General features: G+C 50.4%; 1 protein-coding gene across 2 annotated transcripts; it reads right to left on the reverse strand.

Moving 5' to 3' along the window:
- Positions 1-3,306: 3,306 nt before the first annotated feature.
- CENPS (centromere protein S) lies at positions 3,307-15,686 on the reverse strand. 2 transcript variants are annotated; one of them, XM_026011905.2, is made up of 6 exons: positions 15,530-15,686; positions 12,864-12,987; positions 12,250-12,283; positions 8,340-8,406; positions 6,480-6,671; positions 3,307-6,193 (listed from the first exon to the last, which is right to left on the reverse strand). In XM_026011905.2, exons 1-6 carry the CDS (start codon positions 15,578-15,580, stop codon positions 6,140-6,142), a joined length of 522 nt encoding a protein of 173 aa, XP_025867690.1. In that variant the 5' UTR covers positions 15,581-15,686; the 3' UTR covers positions 3,307-6,139. The 2 variants fall into 2 exon arrangements, with proteins under 2 accessions (XP_025867690.1, XP_025867691.1); XM_026011906.2 differs by lacking the exon at positions 3,307-6,193 and having other exon boundaries at positions 6,318-6,671.
- Positions 15,687-15,705: the final 19 nt, after the last annotated feature.

Genomic DNA, 15,705 nt, shown 5'->3' on the forward strand with positions numbered 1-15,705 from the left:
ACTCCAGCCAAGTGCGTAGCGTGCACAGCTGCGGACGCATTATGTTGCCCCTGGTGCCGTTTACCTTCCCCGTGCCCGTGCCTCCAGGCCTTCTAGAACAGAAACGTAGCAGCACAGCAATATATCTAAAAATAGGAGAGCAAGCAGGGCAGCCTGCCCTTCTCTCTCAGGGGAGGAGAACGTCCAAGGAACCGGCGGGGACTAATGAGCTCCGCATTAGCCGTCTTCCATTCCTCCGACTCCAGTCAAATGTCGGTCCCCATTAGGCAATTGGCTTTGACAGGAGCTGTGCTAATTACCACTTACCAACCTCTAATTTCGGGAAAAGCAAAAGCAAAAAAAAAAAAAAGCGAATGGGTTTTCATTTTTCAGAGAGAAGGGATAAAATAATAGTCTGGGAAAAGAAAACCTGCATTAATTACAAAAATGATTAATGTGCCTTTACTAACCAGATTGATTGTTTAGCTGTTTTATTTCTTAGTCATCCACAAAATTTTTTTATTTTTTGCCTTCAGGGTTTTTCTCCATTCTATTTTATTTGTAGGGTTTTGCCTTAAATTATCTCAGCTGTGTCTTGTATTGAAGTTTTTTTTTTTAAAGATTTATTTATTCATAGAGGCAGAGAGAGAGAGGCAGAGACACAGGCGGAGGGAGAGGCAGGCGCCAAACCACTGAGCCACCCAGGGATCCCCTGTAAAATCTTTTTTAAAAGAACACACTTTGGGATGCCTGAGTGGTTCAGCTGTTTAGCGCGGCCTTCAGCCCAGGGCGTGACCCCGGTGTCCTGGGATCAAGTCCATGTCGCTCTCCCTGCAGGGAGCCTGCTTCTCCCTCTGCCTGTGTCTCTGCCTCTCTATGTGTCTCTCATAAATAAGTAAAATATTTAAAAATAATAATAAAAAATAAAAGAACACACTTTGCAGTCACAAGGAAGTGAACCAACTGCTTCATGCATAAATACTGGCTTTTCCTCAATATTTCCAAGAACTATTGCCAAAAATCTAGCTTCTCCGGCAGTTTATAATTATGTTAAGAAGACAAGTGGGGGATCCCTGGGTGGCTCAGCGGTTTAGCACCTGCCTTTAGCCCAGGGCGTGATCCTGGAGTCCCGAGATCGAGTCCCACGTCGGGCTCCCAACATGAAGCCTGCTTCTCCCTCTGCCTGTGTCTGCCCCCCCCCATGTCTATCATGAATAAATAAATAAAATCTTTTAAAAAGTGCATGTATTTTTGATCATTTAATTATAAGTGGAACAGATAAATTAGCATTACTTTTATTAGGGTTTATTATGACAAGCTAGAAATAGTGGGTAACCCAGGTGCCCTTTGCCTCTTCCTTTCTTGTCTAGAAATTGAAATTTTCCTTCTTTTTAATACCTACCTGACTTTTCCTCTTCTGATTTCTTGAAAATGGAACTCGGGGGCTCCCTAGGTGGCTCAATTGGAAGAGTGTGTGACTCTTGATGTTGGATCATGAGTTTGAACCCCACATTGGATGTAAAAATTATTTAAATAAGCTTAAAAAAATAGAATCCATATCTCTACTGGAGAAGCTGCTATTAAGATGTGGGTGGTGCCTTGAGCAGCTGCTGTTAAATTCTTGAAGTGTATTGGTCTGAGTTTCCTAAAGCCTAGAACGGTTGGCCGTCAGCCCTGAAACATGAATACTATGAAGGATTTCCATCAAAGGTTTATGTCACACTCAATTCTTCCTCAGAAGTTGAGGGTCCATTCTGGTGCCAAATATTAGAACTAAGCAAGCGGGGTGCCTGGGTGGCTCAATTGGTTGAATGTCTGACTCCATTGCGGCTCAGATTGTGATCACAGGGTCGTGGGATAGAGACCTGCGTCCGGCTCCACACTCTTGTGGGGAATCTGCTTGAGATTCTCTCCCTCTCCCTCTGTTCCTCCTACTCACTCTCTCAATCTCGCTCTCTAAAATAAATAAATCTTTTAAAAAATGCATGAAAATGAATTATAAGTTGTCCAGGTGCTGAGGCCCACATCCACACACTTGTCTGTACTGAACTACAGAAAGGTATACATTGAGAACAGTCTACCCAAAACCTGATGATAGAAAATGACCCTAATATACCCTTTTTACCCTAATGTATTCATCATGAGCATATTAATCTAGTCTAACATGCAGTCAAAGCCAGTTAACATTTTTTTAAGTCCCCTGGACTAAGGTAAGCTTAGACTTACTTGATGGATTTCCTCCCAGTCTCATTAGTAGGGCCTCATTATCCTTCAGCTATAACTTAGTTCAAAGTTTTAGGTCCCTCATCCTAAGGACTGTGTATGTGTGACCCCAATTGAAACTGAAAAACAATCAGTATGTTTTTCTTCTAGAAAAACGTTAGAAGGCAAAGTTCTGAAGGTTAGCTGGCCTTTCAGGCTGGCATCTTCCACCAGTGCACTGACCCAATTACTGGTCTAAAGCTGCTGTGTTTGGAAATATGGATGCTATTAAGGCTCCTCCATCACATTATACTTTACTCAGCTAGTAATTATGAATATGAACTCAGCTCTGCAGAAAACAGAACGGAACGGTCAGCAGTCATACTCCACGTCTGCTCCCCTGGTGTCCAGAGAAGAGAGAAAGATTACAGCGCTCCTCCAGCTGGCCTTTGCCGATTTTCCTGTTAGGCCTGACCCTCAGAAACTTCCTATAACTCTAGGTATGAATCTCTGAACTTCATTTTTTTTTTTTTTTGAATCTCTGAACTTCAAAGTTTAGCATCTAAAAACCTTTGCCCTGGGATCCCTGGGTGGCGCAGCAGTTTAGCGCCTGCCTTTGGCCCAGGGTGTGATCCTGGAGACCCGGGGTCGAATCCCACGTCGAGCTCCCGGTGCGTGGAGCCTGCTTCTCCCTCTGCCTGTGTCTCTGCCTCTCTCTCTCTCTCTGTGACTATCATAAATAAATTAAAAAATAAAAATAAATAAATAAAAATATTCACCCTGGGCAGCCTGGGGGCTCTGCGGTTTAGCGCCGCCTTCAAATCCCATGTCGGGCTCCCTGCATGGAGCCTGCTTCTCCCTCTGCCTGTGTCTCTGCGTCTCTGTGTCTCCCATGAATAAAATTTTAAAAAATCTTTAAAAAACAACCACCACAGCAAAAATGATCACTTTGGGGTGCGCCTGGCTGGCTCAGTTGGTGGAGCACAAGACTTTTCATCTCGGGGTCGTGAGCTTGAGCCTATGTTGGGTATAGAGATTACTAAAAATAAAATATTTTAAAGTATAAATAAAACTTTTCAAGTTACACGGGAAGGAGAAGACAAGTGTGTAAAGAAGAAAGATTGCGGCTGTTCAAACATTTTATTCCAATCCATCATTACAATCCTTTATGTGGGTACTCAGGGGTGGAGTTTTCCTTTCGGGAGGAGGTCTTCCAGAAAACCTTGCCAGGTGCCTTCTCCTGTAGGGACCTCTGAGGGGGGGACCTGCTGCCACTCGGGCGCCTCCCCTGCTGCCCCTCCTGAGAAGGGCGCTGCACCTGCCTGGGGGGTCCACTGGGACCCCCCAGACAGGAGAGTCACGAGGCTTTTCTTCATTTCTATCACTTCCTTCCTGCAGATGCTTTTGAAAAGCAGCAGAGGACAAAGGAAAGAACAATAACCATCTGGATTGGCCAGCATTAAAAGATCCATAACTCCTTCCTCAAAAAAAAAAAAAAAAAAATGATGCTTAAGAAGAATAAATCGTATTTCCATTAAAAGGATGAGAAAGTTAGGGATGCCCGGAGGGCCCAGGGCTTGACCCCGGGTCCCAGGATCGAGTCCCCCGTCGGGCTCCCTGCATGGCGCCTGCGTCTCCCTCTGCCTGGGTCTCTGCTTCTCTCGCTCTCGCTCTCTCTCTGTCTCTCGGGTATAAATATATAAAATCCTTGAGAAAAAAAAAAGGATGAGAAAGTTAAAAATGAAGGATGAGAAGGCTAAGCAAAGGCCTTAAGGAAATCGCTCTAGTCAGAGAAGGAAAAGTTGCGAATTTTCCATCAACGAAAGAAACGGCTGTTGGGCCCGTGGAGCTGGCTGAGGCGGCCGCGATCCGTCATCCCCGCGGGGGGGCTCCCGGCGCCCGCAAATCACTCGGGAGAGCGACCGGGTCGGGGCTCATCTGCCTCCCGGGGCAGCCGGTGATAAACGACTCGCCTGAAACTCGGCTGGCAATTTCAGAGGAAAATCCGTTTTTAATGGGCAACTTCATGTACTTTCCTGGAACTTCTTCCAAATGGAAAAGCGAGAAAAGTCAATCACCTCACGAAGTCGGGAGCCCCCGCGGGGAGCGCGATGACGTCGAGGGCTCGGAGCCAGCGGGCGGCGTCCAGGGAGGCCGTGGGGGCCCCGCCCTCGGGCAGGAGCCGGCAGGGGGCTCGTGAGGGCCGAGGGGCCGTGCCGGGGCGGGCCGGGGCCGCGGGCTGCAGACGCCAGGGAGTCGCGGAGGAGCCGGGGGCAGCGGGGTGGCGCAGGGTCACTCAACGGCCGGCACTCGCGCTCTCGTGGGAAGGCCGGAGCGTGGGGCCCCCTCGGGCTGCCCCCGGCCTTGCCCTCCCGGATCCGGTCCAGAATCTCACAAGGACACGCCGACCCCCGGCAGCCAGCGGAGACAGCGGGGAAACCGAGGCACCGCCCCAAGCCTGCTGCACGCGGCACCAGGCGGCTTCCGGGTGGGAGTGAAGCCACGAGCCAGCCCTTCGCCGCAGAAGCGAACGCTGACGCTGACGTGTTCACTTTCCCAAGGTCCGGGCTCCCCGCCCTGCAAGGGAAATCTCCATCTAAACTCGAGGCTGGTGAAGATTCCAGGCTAAAGTGGTGGCCCAAGGAGCGGCAGCTCCTTACTGCATGTGCTCCGCCCTTTCTTTCTAGACGGATTCTTTTGCTTAAGAAAGTTCCCACAAAAAATAAAAAAATTTAAAAAAAAAGTTCCCACAAATGGTATTAAAAATTGAGATGCTCAGGCATCTGGGTGGCTCAGCGCCTGAGCACCTGCCCTCAGCTCAGGTCACCATGCGGGGTCCTGACAAGCCCGGCACGGCGCCACTCAGCCGGGCCTGCTCGTCCCCTCCTCCCCGTGGCTTCTCTCTGCGCCGTCTCGGTCTCTCTCAAAGAAAACCTTTAAAAAACACAAGCCAAGACCCATCATAACAGTCCTACGCACCTCCTCCGTCACACACAGGCCACTGCCAAGTACCGGGGACTCTCCTGCGCTGATGAGGACACAAAGCTAGAGACACGGCCACGAGTCGCAAAACCAGGAAGCCACCGGAGTGCGGACCTCTGCAAGGTCACAGCATCCGGCTCTAACCTCTCCTGATGCCGTGTCGCAGAGCCTTGACCCAAAAAGGAAGCTGCTCACACACACGGAGTATGACCAGAAGGACAGAAGCTTTAGGGTTCCTTTTCTTTTCACTGATGTGACACACGGATGTCACGGTCATTTTCTGAGGTGGAAAGATAACATCATTTGCAGAACGTAGGCCGGGAAGCTTGGCTTGAGTGCTTTCCTGGGGGCACCGCTTACCATGTCCCCTCGAGAGCCAAACGGGGGCGGGGGGGTGTCTTCTACGGATCATGCCGGGCATGGGTGGTTCTATCCAGAACGGGTGTCCTCCTGAGGCAGCACCGTCAGGGTGAACGCTTCTCTTCGGCCCAGCAGATCGGGCAGCAGGCTCACCTCTGAGCCTCGGCCTGCACATCAGGAAGACCCGGGGACAATCAGATGCCCCCCATCAGGCTGAGGACGCGCTGGGGTTCCACGCGGGGCCCCGGGGCAGCCTGGCGCACAGGACGGCCCCCAGACGCAGTCCTGCTCCCTGTCCCTCCTGCCCACGCGAGGAGCGGTACGGCCTGGGCCCCCAGACGCCCGAAGAGAAGGCAGCAGGAGTGGAAGCTCCGGCCCTCGCTGACTGAACCAGCACGACACGTGGCAGCGCTTGGGAATGCAGCAGGTCTTCCTCTCAAGCAAACTCCTGCCCGGTGGTAAAATTACAAAAGAGCCAGAGAAAAACTGCATAAACTGTGTTTCTGGGGAAAATCACCTTTAAAAAGTAGAACGGACACTTTCCAAACATCCACCTGTGAGCATCACATTGGCTTCGTGGCCACACGTGGCACAGGCTTCAAAGCCACACTGGTGATCAAAAGGACAATATAAATGCAGAGAGCTTCATTCGTCTTTCGGGGCTGTCAGCCTGAAGAATTATGTAGAAGAATAAAGAAATAACTAAGATGTTTGCTTGAAGAAGCCGACCACATTTCATTGCTGATATCATTTTATTAATGGCGACAGATAACGATTTCCGACCTCTGCCCCTTGGAGTCGTGTGTCAGAGCGGGGGAGACGGGAGCATTTTCCTGGAGACTCTCCAGCTCTGACACTAGTTCTGCAGTCACGACCCGAGCGCGCGGCCCAGCAAGCCGCCTCGCCTTTTTCCTTTAATCTCTACTGATCCCTTCGAAAATCCCTCAGGGCCGCACCTGCTCCTGGCGGCCCTCCCCGAAGGCTGCTTCTGCCCCTGGCGACGGAGCCGAACTGTCCCTTCCCGAGGCTGCGGCCTCTGCCGGTGCCAATGACTTTGTCTTGTCATCCTCTAACTTCTTCTTCTTCTTCGCTCTTTGCTCTATGTTAAACTGAGTGAGCTCTTCATTTTTCTCTGTAATATATTTTAGCTACAAAAAAAAAAATTAAAGAATTCCATTTTGATCTGGTTGTGAAGCCACTCTATAAACTAGGGGGCGGGGGGGTGGGAATCTATACCCCTCCTAACCACTCCTGCCCTAAGAGTTTGGGTGGAAAAGCTTGGGTTATGTTCCTTAGAGTAAAATAGAACTTCCAGTTTTTCCTGGAAGAGGTCATCAACTACAAAAATCAACCAACTGCTGCCCACACTCCTACCAAACTGGTAGGAGCTCCCCGAGGAATCAAGAGTTAAAATGTGGAGTGTGCAGGAGCACGCCAGGCCTATGTATACTCTACGAAGCACCAGTACAATCAACACCCGCCTCTAAGTGTACCCGACGAACGTCACTGAGCAACTGCTATGCACCAGGTACTAGGGATACTAGGTAAGTAACACAAAGTCCCTGCCCTCCGGGAGGATTTTCTCAAATGGGTAAATTTAGCTGCACCTCTGTCATGAAAAAAAAAATTAAGAGCCCAAAATAAAAACAGTATTTGGAAGTAAACAAATGTGCAATAAACAGGTAACTTCCCAATTAATATTCTAAGATGACTTGCACTGACCATTCCTTTGCAAAAGAAGAAACTGCTCACTGAGACCAACCACCTACCAGTATGACCCGCACAGAACGTATGGAGAGAGAGAAGGGTCCTCCCCACGGATACACAGCCCCTCCCGCCACCTTAGCTGTTTTCCCGAGGAATCACAGTGTCTTTCACCTTGACTTAGACTTCAGAGAGAGGACGGTAGAAGAGCAGAGGGGGAAAGAGAGCCCAGGGGAGGTGGTGCTGGCTACTGCGCCTCTCCACCAGGGAGACTCGAGCTCAGCTCCGGGAAGTTACTGAACTCCAGCTGCCTCCCCTGTAAAATCGGGCCAATCGATCATTACTAAAAACCTCAGAGGGTGGTTGTGAGGTTTTAAATAATGTATGTAAAATGATAACGACAAAAGACCCCTGTCAACTGCTATACAGACTCATTCAACAACTACTTATTGAGCACCTGCTGTGTGCCAGGCCCTATTCTAGGCACAGCAGATGCAGCAGAGAAGAGACAAAGATCCCCGCCCTGGTGGAGCTCACATGACAGGGAACGTAAAGTATTTTTACTGCAAGGATTAGACAAGGTCAGAGAACCTCACAGGTGCCCTGGGTGGGCCCCAGGCCACAGCCACTACCCCGGGATGATCACAGCATCACCTGTAAAATGAGGGCACGGTCAAGACGATGTCTAGATTTCTCTGGAAAGAGAAAAAATGTGTGCGGTTTTCTGCCCGTCCCAGCCGTGCACACACTCCTTCCACAGCTGGCCCATCAGAGCTGTGGTCACCGTAACACAACTATCCCCACACGCTCTAACCCACGGCCTGTCTCTGACATCATGCTGTAAATGAAATACAAGGCCAAAGTTTTGAGATGTTACAAAAAAGGCAAATTATGAAATCCAGAGAGTGCTGATTAGAAAATTTCAAATTGGCTTAGCAAGATCCATCATGATGAAAGAGAGACTATAAATTGCGGGCAGGTCTGAATGGTTCAACCGTCTCTCGTTTTTAATGCAAGGTGCCCTAGGGAATCGCTTCATGGCTGCAAGTGATTAATTGGGAATAATGTATTCTGATGGGAAAGGGGAGTGAGGAAAGAAATTCATCTCTCACCAGTGAATTACTCCTCCTGGCTAAGAGCTTCACATCTTCAGTGTTAATTGTGCTTCTTTTCGCATGTCTGTAGAAAGGGCAGGAACAATTCACCAAAATGTTTAGTATCATTTCAAGTTTTGATGAAACCCAAAAGTTCATGGTCAGACTCCAAACTAGCAAGGATCTCTAAGTAGCCCATCTTTTTAGATTAAATTCATTAACCAACAGTGACATAAAGATGAGTGAAGTGACTTAGCCAAGATACTAATTAAATAAAAAGACCATGGAAGGCAGAAGCCCATCTGTCCACCTCCAGCCGAGGCCACGGGTGCCCGAGCGGGGACCTGCATGGGCACGACGCTCACAGCACACGCCGGGGTCGGGGCAAGTAGTGTCTGGGCACGCCTCTAGTGAAGAGAAAAAATGACACAACACGGTATCTCCCAACACAAAGATCGCCTGTGCTTACACAGACGTTAAAGACAAGAACAAAGATACCAAGATCCTGAAGCTCTTCTCCAAGGGCTAAATTACAGGAAGAGGCTCGGGGAGGTGTCCCCTAACACCCCACTTCCCAACAAGGAGCTAACGTGCTTCCTCGTTGACAGCCAAGCCAGAACAAAGAACATCCTTGGAACTGGGGTCTGTGTCTTGCTCACAACTTGGGACTCAAATTCTCATTCCAGTTCTCTTATCTTTGCTTTAAAGGTAATTTCAGGGGTGCCTGGGTGGCTTAGTCGGTTGAGCATCTGCCTTCAGCTCAGGTCATGATCTCAGGTCCTGGGTCCCGCGTGGGGCTCCCCACTGAGGAAGGGAGCTTCTCCCTCTCCCTCTGACCCTTCTCCTTGCTTGTGTGCGCACTCTCTGTCTCAAATAAATAAAATCGTTTAAAAAAAAGAGGTAATTTCAGATAATAAGCTCTAGTTAGTAATTTATTGCTCTAAATACACCATTCCTTGCCATTTCCAATTTCCTCCAAAAATACGTAGAGACTTTGCACAAAGGAGTAAGTAGGCATCTCTGTACCCTTAATAACCAGTTAAGTGGCCAACATACATAAAGTCCTCACCGAATACCTGTTAACAGTAAAATCACACAGAATCACACTCTATAATTTGGCCGAATTAAACCTTCACATCATGCTAAATGCGCAGATACCATGTGTCCCTCCTCACGACTGACAACCCCGCCTGCGCTGACTGGACCGTTCCAGGAGACAGCCATGTGCAAGGGACCAGGAGAGTAGGGGAGAGGCCGCAAGGGGCCACAGCAGGTGGAGGCGGTTAGGTGCCAGGCGCAGCGGGGCCCTCAGGCCCACCGTCCGGCCGCTCTGCCCGTGTTCACGTCCTTCGCCAAGTCCACAAAAGGAACAGATGAAAGGAAGCAGCCTACTGAACTGTCTACAGGGTAAGTTTAGTTTGTTCACAAGGAAGCATTTAGGAAGCGGCAAAGCCAACCCCCTCCACCACCCGCCTATCTAAGTAAGGCTAACACTGCCCTAAACGGAGGGGCAGGTACAGCCTGCGCCGCCGCCACACCTTGGAGACTCTCCTAAATCAAACCTCTGACTCCAGGAAATCACCCAAGGGAAAATTATAAAGCAGTTTTTCATGTAATACTTTCAGCAACACAGGTTTTAAAGACTATTCCCAAAATATTCCTGGAATTTATTTACTGTCTAATATCTATCTTCTTCAAAATGTTACATCTTGAACATATTAATGCTATTAGATGACTAGAGATTTCAAAGCTAGATTTAAGGGAAATTCACAACTTAAATCGGGAGATGATTTTCCAAAGTTTACAGGAGAACTATTTAAATTTAAACACATTTTCCATAGAAACAATGTTAAAATACTGGCTGGGTTCCCAGCCAGCCTACAAAGACCCTTTAATACACAGTGGGCCTGAAAACAGTCCTTCAGACTCCTTGCAGGACTCACAGTTCTAGAAGACAGTGGCCGCGGGGACAAAACAAAGCCACACGATAAACAAAGCTGACCTGGGAATATCAATGTCATTCCATGACAAACTTTATTTTTTTTTTGAAGATTTTATTTATTTGAGAGAGAGAGAGAGAGAGAGAGCAAGAGCGGGGAAGAGAGGCAGAGCAAGATGGAGAGCAGACTCCCGGCTCAGCAGAGACACCCCCTCCCCATGAAGGGCTCGATCCCAGGACCCTGGGATCATGACCCAAGCTGGGGGCAGACACTTAAACAGCTGAGCCACCCAGGCAACCCCTGTGAGAAATTTTAAAACACTATTTTTTTTTTAATATGATAGCAAACTGAAGTATTATGAAGATCAGTGTGAAATTAGGCAAAGGTCCAGTCTTCAAAGAAAATTTGCACTTTGCTGGCTCAGGGTTTGGGGGCTGGGGGAGTGTGAAGAGCATTGGACACCCCTGGACACGCAAAAGGTGAGGCAGCTCAGCCAGCAAGCCTTGCCTCTCTCTTAGACAACAGCAGCTTGACAGCCTTTGCACAGACCCCTTGGCTTAGGTGCCGGCCTTCCCTAGGGAGCTTACAGCTCAAGTAAAACACACACACCACTCCCTCTACCTGCCAAGTACCCAGCAAAGGAAATCAACCTCTTAACATAAAAAAAAAAAAAAAAAAAAAAAAAACCACAGAGCCCATGAAAGCTCAAGGTATTACAATGCTAAATATTTCCAAATTCGTTATTTCTAGTGTTTTTATAAAAGCATCTAAAAACCTTGTCTTTTCCCACAGCTACCCCACAAATGACAGGAAAAGTCACAGCTGAGGGCTTACTGCTGGCATCTACCAGGCAGAGGGCAGAGAAGCCCATGAACACCGTACAATGCACAGGACAGTCCCCACCACAACCCCGAATTAGCCAATGTCAGTGATGCTGAGATGGAGAACCCGTGCTGTGCTGATTAACTTTACGCTCAAATCAAATAATCACTGGCTTACATATTCATATTTTTGTGCCACTCTGTAATAAAAATAAGTTGTATTTTCCCCAAAAAAAGGAAAGAAACAGCAAGGAAAGGTGATAAAGGTACTTCACAGGTGATGCAGCAGCTGGGGGGTGGGGTTGGGCGCCACGCAAAGGAGCCACCACCTGAATTAATGATGAATAAACTGCAGGAGCTATTAGTATTCCATATTATCTTTCCCTTTTTGGCCAAGTTGGAGATGCTAAGCAGTTTTTAGGGATTCATACACACAGAGGCAGCAAAGATTTAGAGTCTGCCCTCTGAGAACCTACTGCTTTAATTCATTCAAAATACTCACCCGAGCAAACAAGAGCTAAGAGGAGCAAGGTGAAAAGCTCCGGGTGCGGGAGAGACTGGCACCAAATCAGAAGTGTGAGCAAATCGGAAACCCTTTCCGGCCTCAGTCATTCAAATTGCTTCATAAAAGCAATTCGTTGCGATTGTTTTCAATTACCTGAGGTACTAATTGAAGAGATGAGCATAAATCACCTGTAAAAGCCAAAGCTTACCCGCTGAAAGCAAGTCACCTGCTTTTCAAGGAGTGCATGTCTCTCTGGTGACAGATGCTGCAAACCCGAGGCTGACTGCGGGCGGGTGCGGGATGCTGGGTGCTGGGTGCTGCCCCGAGGCCCACCTGCAATCACTGCCGGGCACTCAGCGCACACGCGCCCCGCACGTTCACAGCCCCAGAGCTGTTCTTCCTACCTTCTTAACCGGGAACTGAACGACTCTGCGGCTTTGACAAAAAGGTACTCGGAAGGCATCGAAAACAAACAAACAAGCCAAATCAAGTCTGAATGGACGTGATTAGAGCAGATTTCGTATTCTTGCAGAATCATGATTAGAGATAAGCCTCCACAAAACGCACACACAAGAAAGACTAAAGCCCTCCTGACATACACCACCAGGCGGAGGGTATGAATAGGATGCAAACACACAGCAAAACGCAAGCTCCTTACTCACCTTGCAAACATTTCAAGGTCTTTGGCAAAATGTTCTGAAAGAGAAAAAGATGTGCTTTAGCTATCCTTGCGTCACTCTTTCCAAGGCGGGTGGAGGCACTTTGGGCCACCCCATCCCCAGACCGGGAGCCTTTAGCCGGTCTTGGTTTTGTGTTTTTCGAGCTATCAGCCGTTTTATTCATTGCGACCTCCTCCTCATAATTGTGGTCATTGTGGCCACACCTCCTTCCATGAAACTGGCCCTTAACTTTAAATCTTGCTACAAGTTAGGGCTTGAGAAGATGTTACTTTCCTGGAACTTCAAGCAGATACCAATGTTACAGGCTCAGCTGTCAACTAAACCCTGGCACTGGCAATATACAAATGTTAGAGAGCAATGATCTAAAACTTTAACGTGTAACGTTCCAGGCAATTAAACACAATAAAATAAAGGTCTTCATGCCCAGTGTTGGGTAATAGAGAAAACAAAAGTTCTGCCCATAAAACATCTGGATGTTACAGCCAGGAAGTGTTTCCTGCACAGCGCCGGATGCTAACCCGCCCACCCACACCTTGCTCCCAGGAAAAAGCAACTCTGGGGATTTCTGTACATAGAGGAAGGCCCTGGCTTCATACCACACTGGCGGAAGGTCAGCTCTGAGATGGCTGCAATGGTCTGCTTGCTGAACTGCACTTCTTTGTCCGATGCGACATCCTCACAAAGACAACCGACAGTGTAGTGCACAGCTGCTTTTAGCCTCTGGAGCAAAAAATGAAACACTTCATAGGTCAGGTTGCAAAGAAGAGGTTTTCACATTTTAGAAAATTAAGACCAAGGAGAGGGTCTGCTCTCAATTCCTTGGGCACTTTCCTAATGGCTGAGTGACTTTTCAAGTGTACTAATAAATTAATGAGGCCCTCTGGAGTGTGACTTGTAGAAACGTTACTTCCTAGTTAATGGTTATGATTTAGGTCAAGTAAAGATAAGGAATTACAGCGGCAGGTCGGCAGGGAGAAAAGTCAGACTTGCACTTAGAAAGAATCTGCACGACTTTACTCAGCTACTCCATAAATACGTACCCATTCCCGCTGAGTAAAGGCATATGCTAGGTGTTTCAGGAACAATGAACAACCAGACAAAGGTGAATCTAGTGAAATGCAAAAGGATCCCATCCTTCTGCTCTAAGTCTCTGCCAGACCCAGGCCTGCATGTGACAAAGGACAAATGCTTAGGGCCATGTTGGGAAAGGCCTGTGAGGGCACATCGGACCCTCCTTGGACTTGCTGGCTTGCTAGCCCACCTCCCCAGGACCCTCACTGCTCCTCAGCAACCCTTTCAGATACTGAAGAACATATCTTTCCCATGCAGAGGAGGAGCAAAGGAGTAAAACAAAGCCAAGCCAGGATCTCATGTCCACAAACTTCTTGCACCCTTGGCTGTGTTCCTTCTCCGTGCTGGAGACAGAACTGAACCGGACAGGGGGACAGCTGTACCCCAAACAGCATAAGCTCTCTCAGCAAGTGTTCACAGCTGAGACAGGATGAGGAGGAACTGCAGAAACACAGGTCCAGGACCCCAGGGTAGAGGCCAGGCAGATAAGCAAGGGCAATTACCTTCCTTAGTTTCAGAAACCAAAAGACCGATGGTAGGAGGAGACAAAAGGACCATCACCCTGGGAGGAATATGGCCTGCCACCATCATCTTTTTTAGGTACGAGTAGCAGTGTCCTTAGAGGAATGGGACAGGGAGCCTCTCAGGAAGTTTTCTGACCCTCCTCCTACATGCCTCCTGGGCAGGGCCAAGTGCCTCTTCAATGCCACAGATGACACCGCACTTCAAGGCTAACTCCCTAGACCCTACATTCCCCATGGGCAGGACCCTGTCAGTTGTGTTCCCTACTCTGGGCCAAGAACAGCTGCTTGAATGGGTGGTGGGATCCTCAACCTGCTCACCGATTTCTCAGCCCATCTTTGCAGCCTTACTCATCTCTTCAGCCAGCAGGTACTGGGGGCTGAGAATATTTAAAGGAAAAGCACAGCACAGCCCGGCTCTCAGGGTTTCTCTCCCACTACACCTTTGCCATCAGTGGACGCTTCAAAACCACCAGTGTCGGAAAGACAGAGAGAACTGTCCCAGGACAGATCAAAGGGACGGGATTACTAAATGAAAGTTATGACCCCTGCCTGGACCCTGAAGGAAAGAAAACAGATCAGGAGAAACCGCTTTGGGACCACTTGGGGAAGTGTGCGTATGGACGGATCATTCATTAGACACCAGGATTCACCGCATTAAACTTCCTGATTAAAATAAATAAATAAATAAAAAATAAACTTCCTGAGTGTGCTATTTGAGGTTGTGTAGGAGGATCCTCGTCGTCGGGGGAGGCACACCAGAGCAGTCAAACCTAACGGGAAGGTGTCAAGGTACCTGCAACTAAATCTGAAATGATTCGGAAGAAAGAGAGCAGAGGAAATACTGCAAAGGGTTAACAGCTGGTGAATCCGGGTGTGGAGCTGCGGCCGTGGACTGCGCTGTGCTTCCCCCATACGGGAGGCCGCGAACGAAGGGCTTCCGAAGCCTAACACCGGCGGGAGGACTCTGGTGCCCTGGGCTCGCCCCCGGTTCCCCCCGTTACAGGGTCCGCTCTCGCGGCTCTGCCCCGTGTGCTCCCCGGGGCCGCCCGCGACCGTCACGGTGCCCGGGAGGAGGCCAGCATCAGCCCCACCCCATGCCGCCTGCGGGGGGCGGGGCTGCGGGGCGGGGGCGGGGCTGCAGGGAGGGGTGGGGGCGGGGCTGCGGGGGGCGGGGGGCGCGGGGCGGGGCTGCGGGGGGTGGGGCTGCGGGGAGGAGTGGGGGCGGGGCCGCGGGAGGGGCGGGGTGCGCGGGGCGGGGCTGCGGGGAGGGGGCGGGATTCACGCGGGGAGGAGCCCGCTGCGCACGCGCGCTCCAGGACCGCCCCGCCCGTCACGGCGGCCACGCGCCGGGCCCGCGCCAAGTGCGTGGGCTGGAGCGTGTCCCGGGGCGCAGGCCCCACGCGCAGCACAGCCGCGTCCGAGCCCGGAGACCGCGGCCGCCCCCCGCAGCCCGCCCCCAGCCGCCCGATGGCGACCCCGTCACCGTGGAGACCGCCTCCCAGCACCCCCCGCGGCAGCCGCGCAGGCGCAGGCGGGTCGAGCGCGCGCTCCGGCCCGGGGGACGCGCCCCGAGGAGCGCCCGGGCGAGGCCTGAGGCCCTTCCGTCCGCGGGAGCTGGACGCCGTCCTCCCCCCGCGCGGCCTGGCCGGGACCCGGCGTTCCTGTACCTGCCGGTGGGAGAATCGCTCCTGCTCCTCGGCCCCCTCGTCGTCCTCCATGACAGCGGTCCGACGAGGCCGGCGCGCGACGGCAGAGGGAGGCGGCGGCCGGGAGGAGCCCCTCGGATTTCCCGCCGCCGCGCCGGGAGACGGGCCGCGCTAGGGGACAAACCGCGAAGCGCCCC

Source organism: Vulpes vulpes, chromosome 2 (genome assembly GCF_048418805.1).
Source record: "Vulpes vulpes isolate BD-2025 chromosome 2, VulVul3, whole genome shotgun sequence".
Taxonomy (NCBI): Eukaryota; Metazoa; Chordata; class Mammalia; order Carnivora; family Canidae; genus Vulpes; species Vulpes vulpes.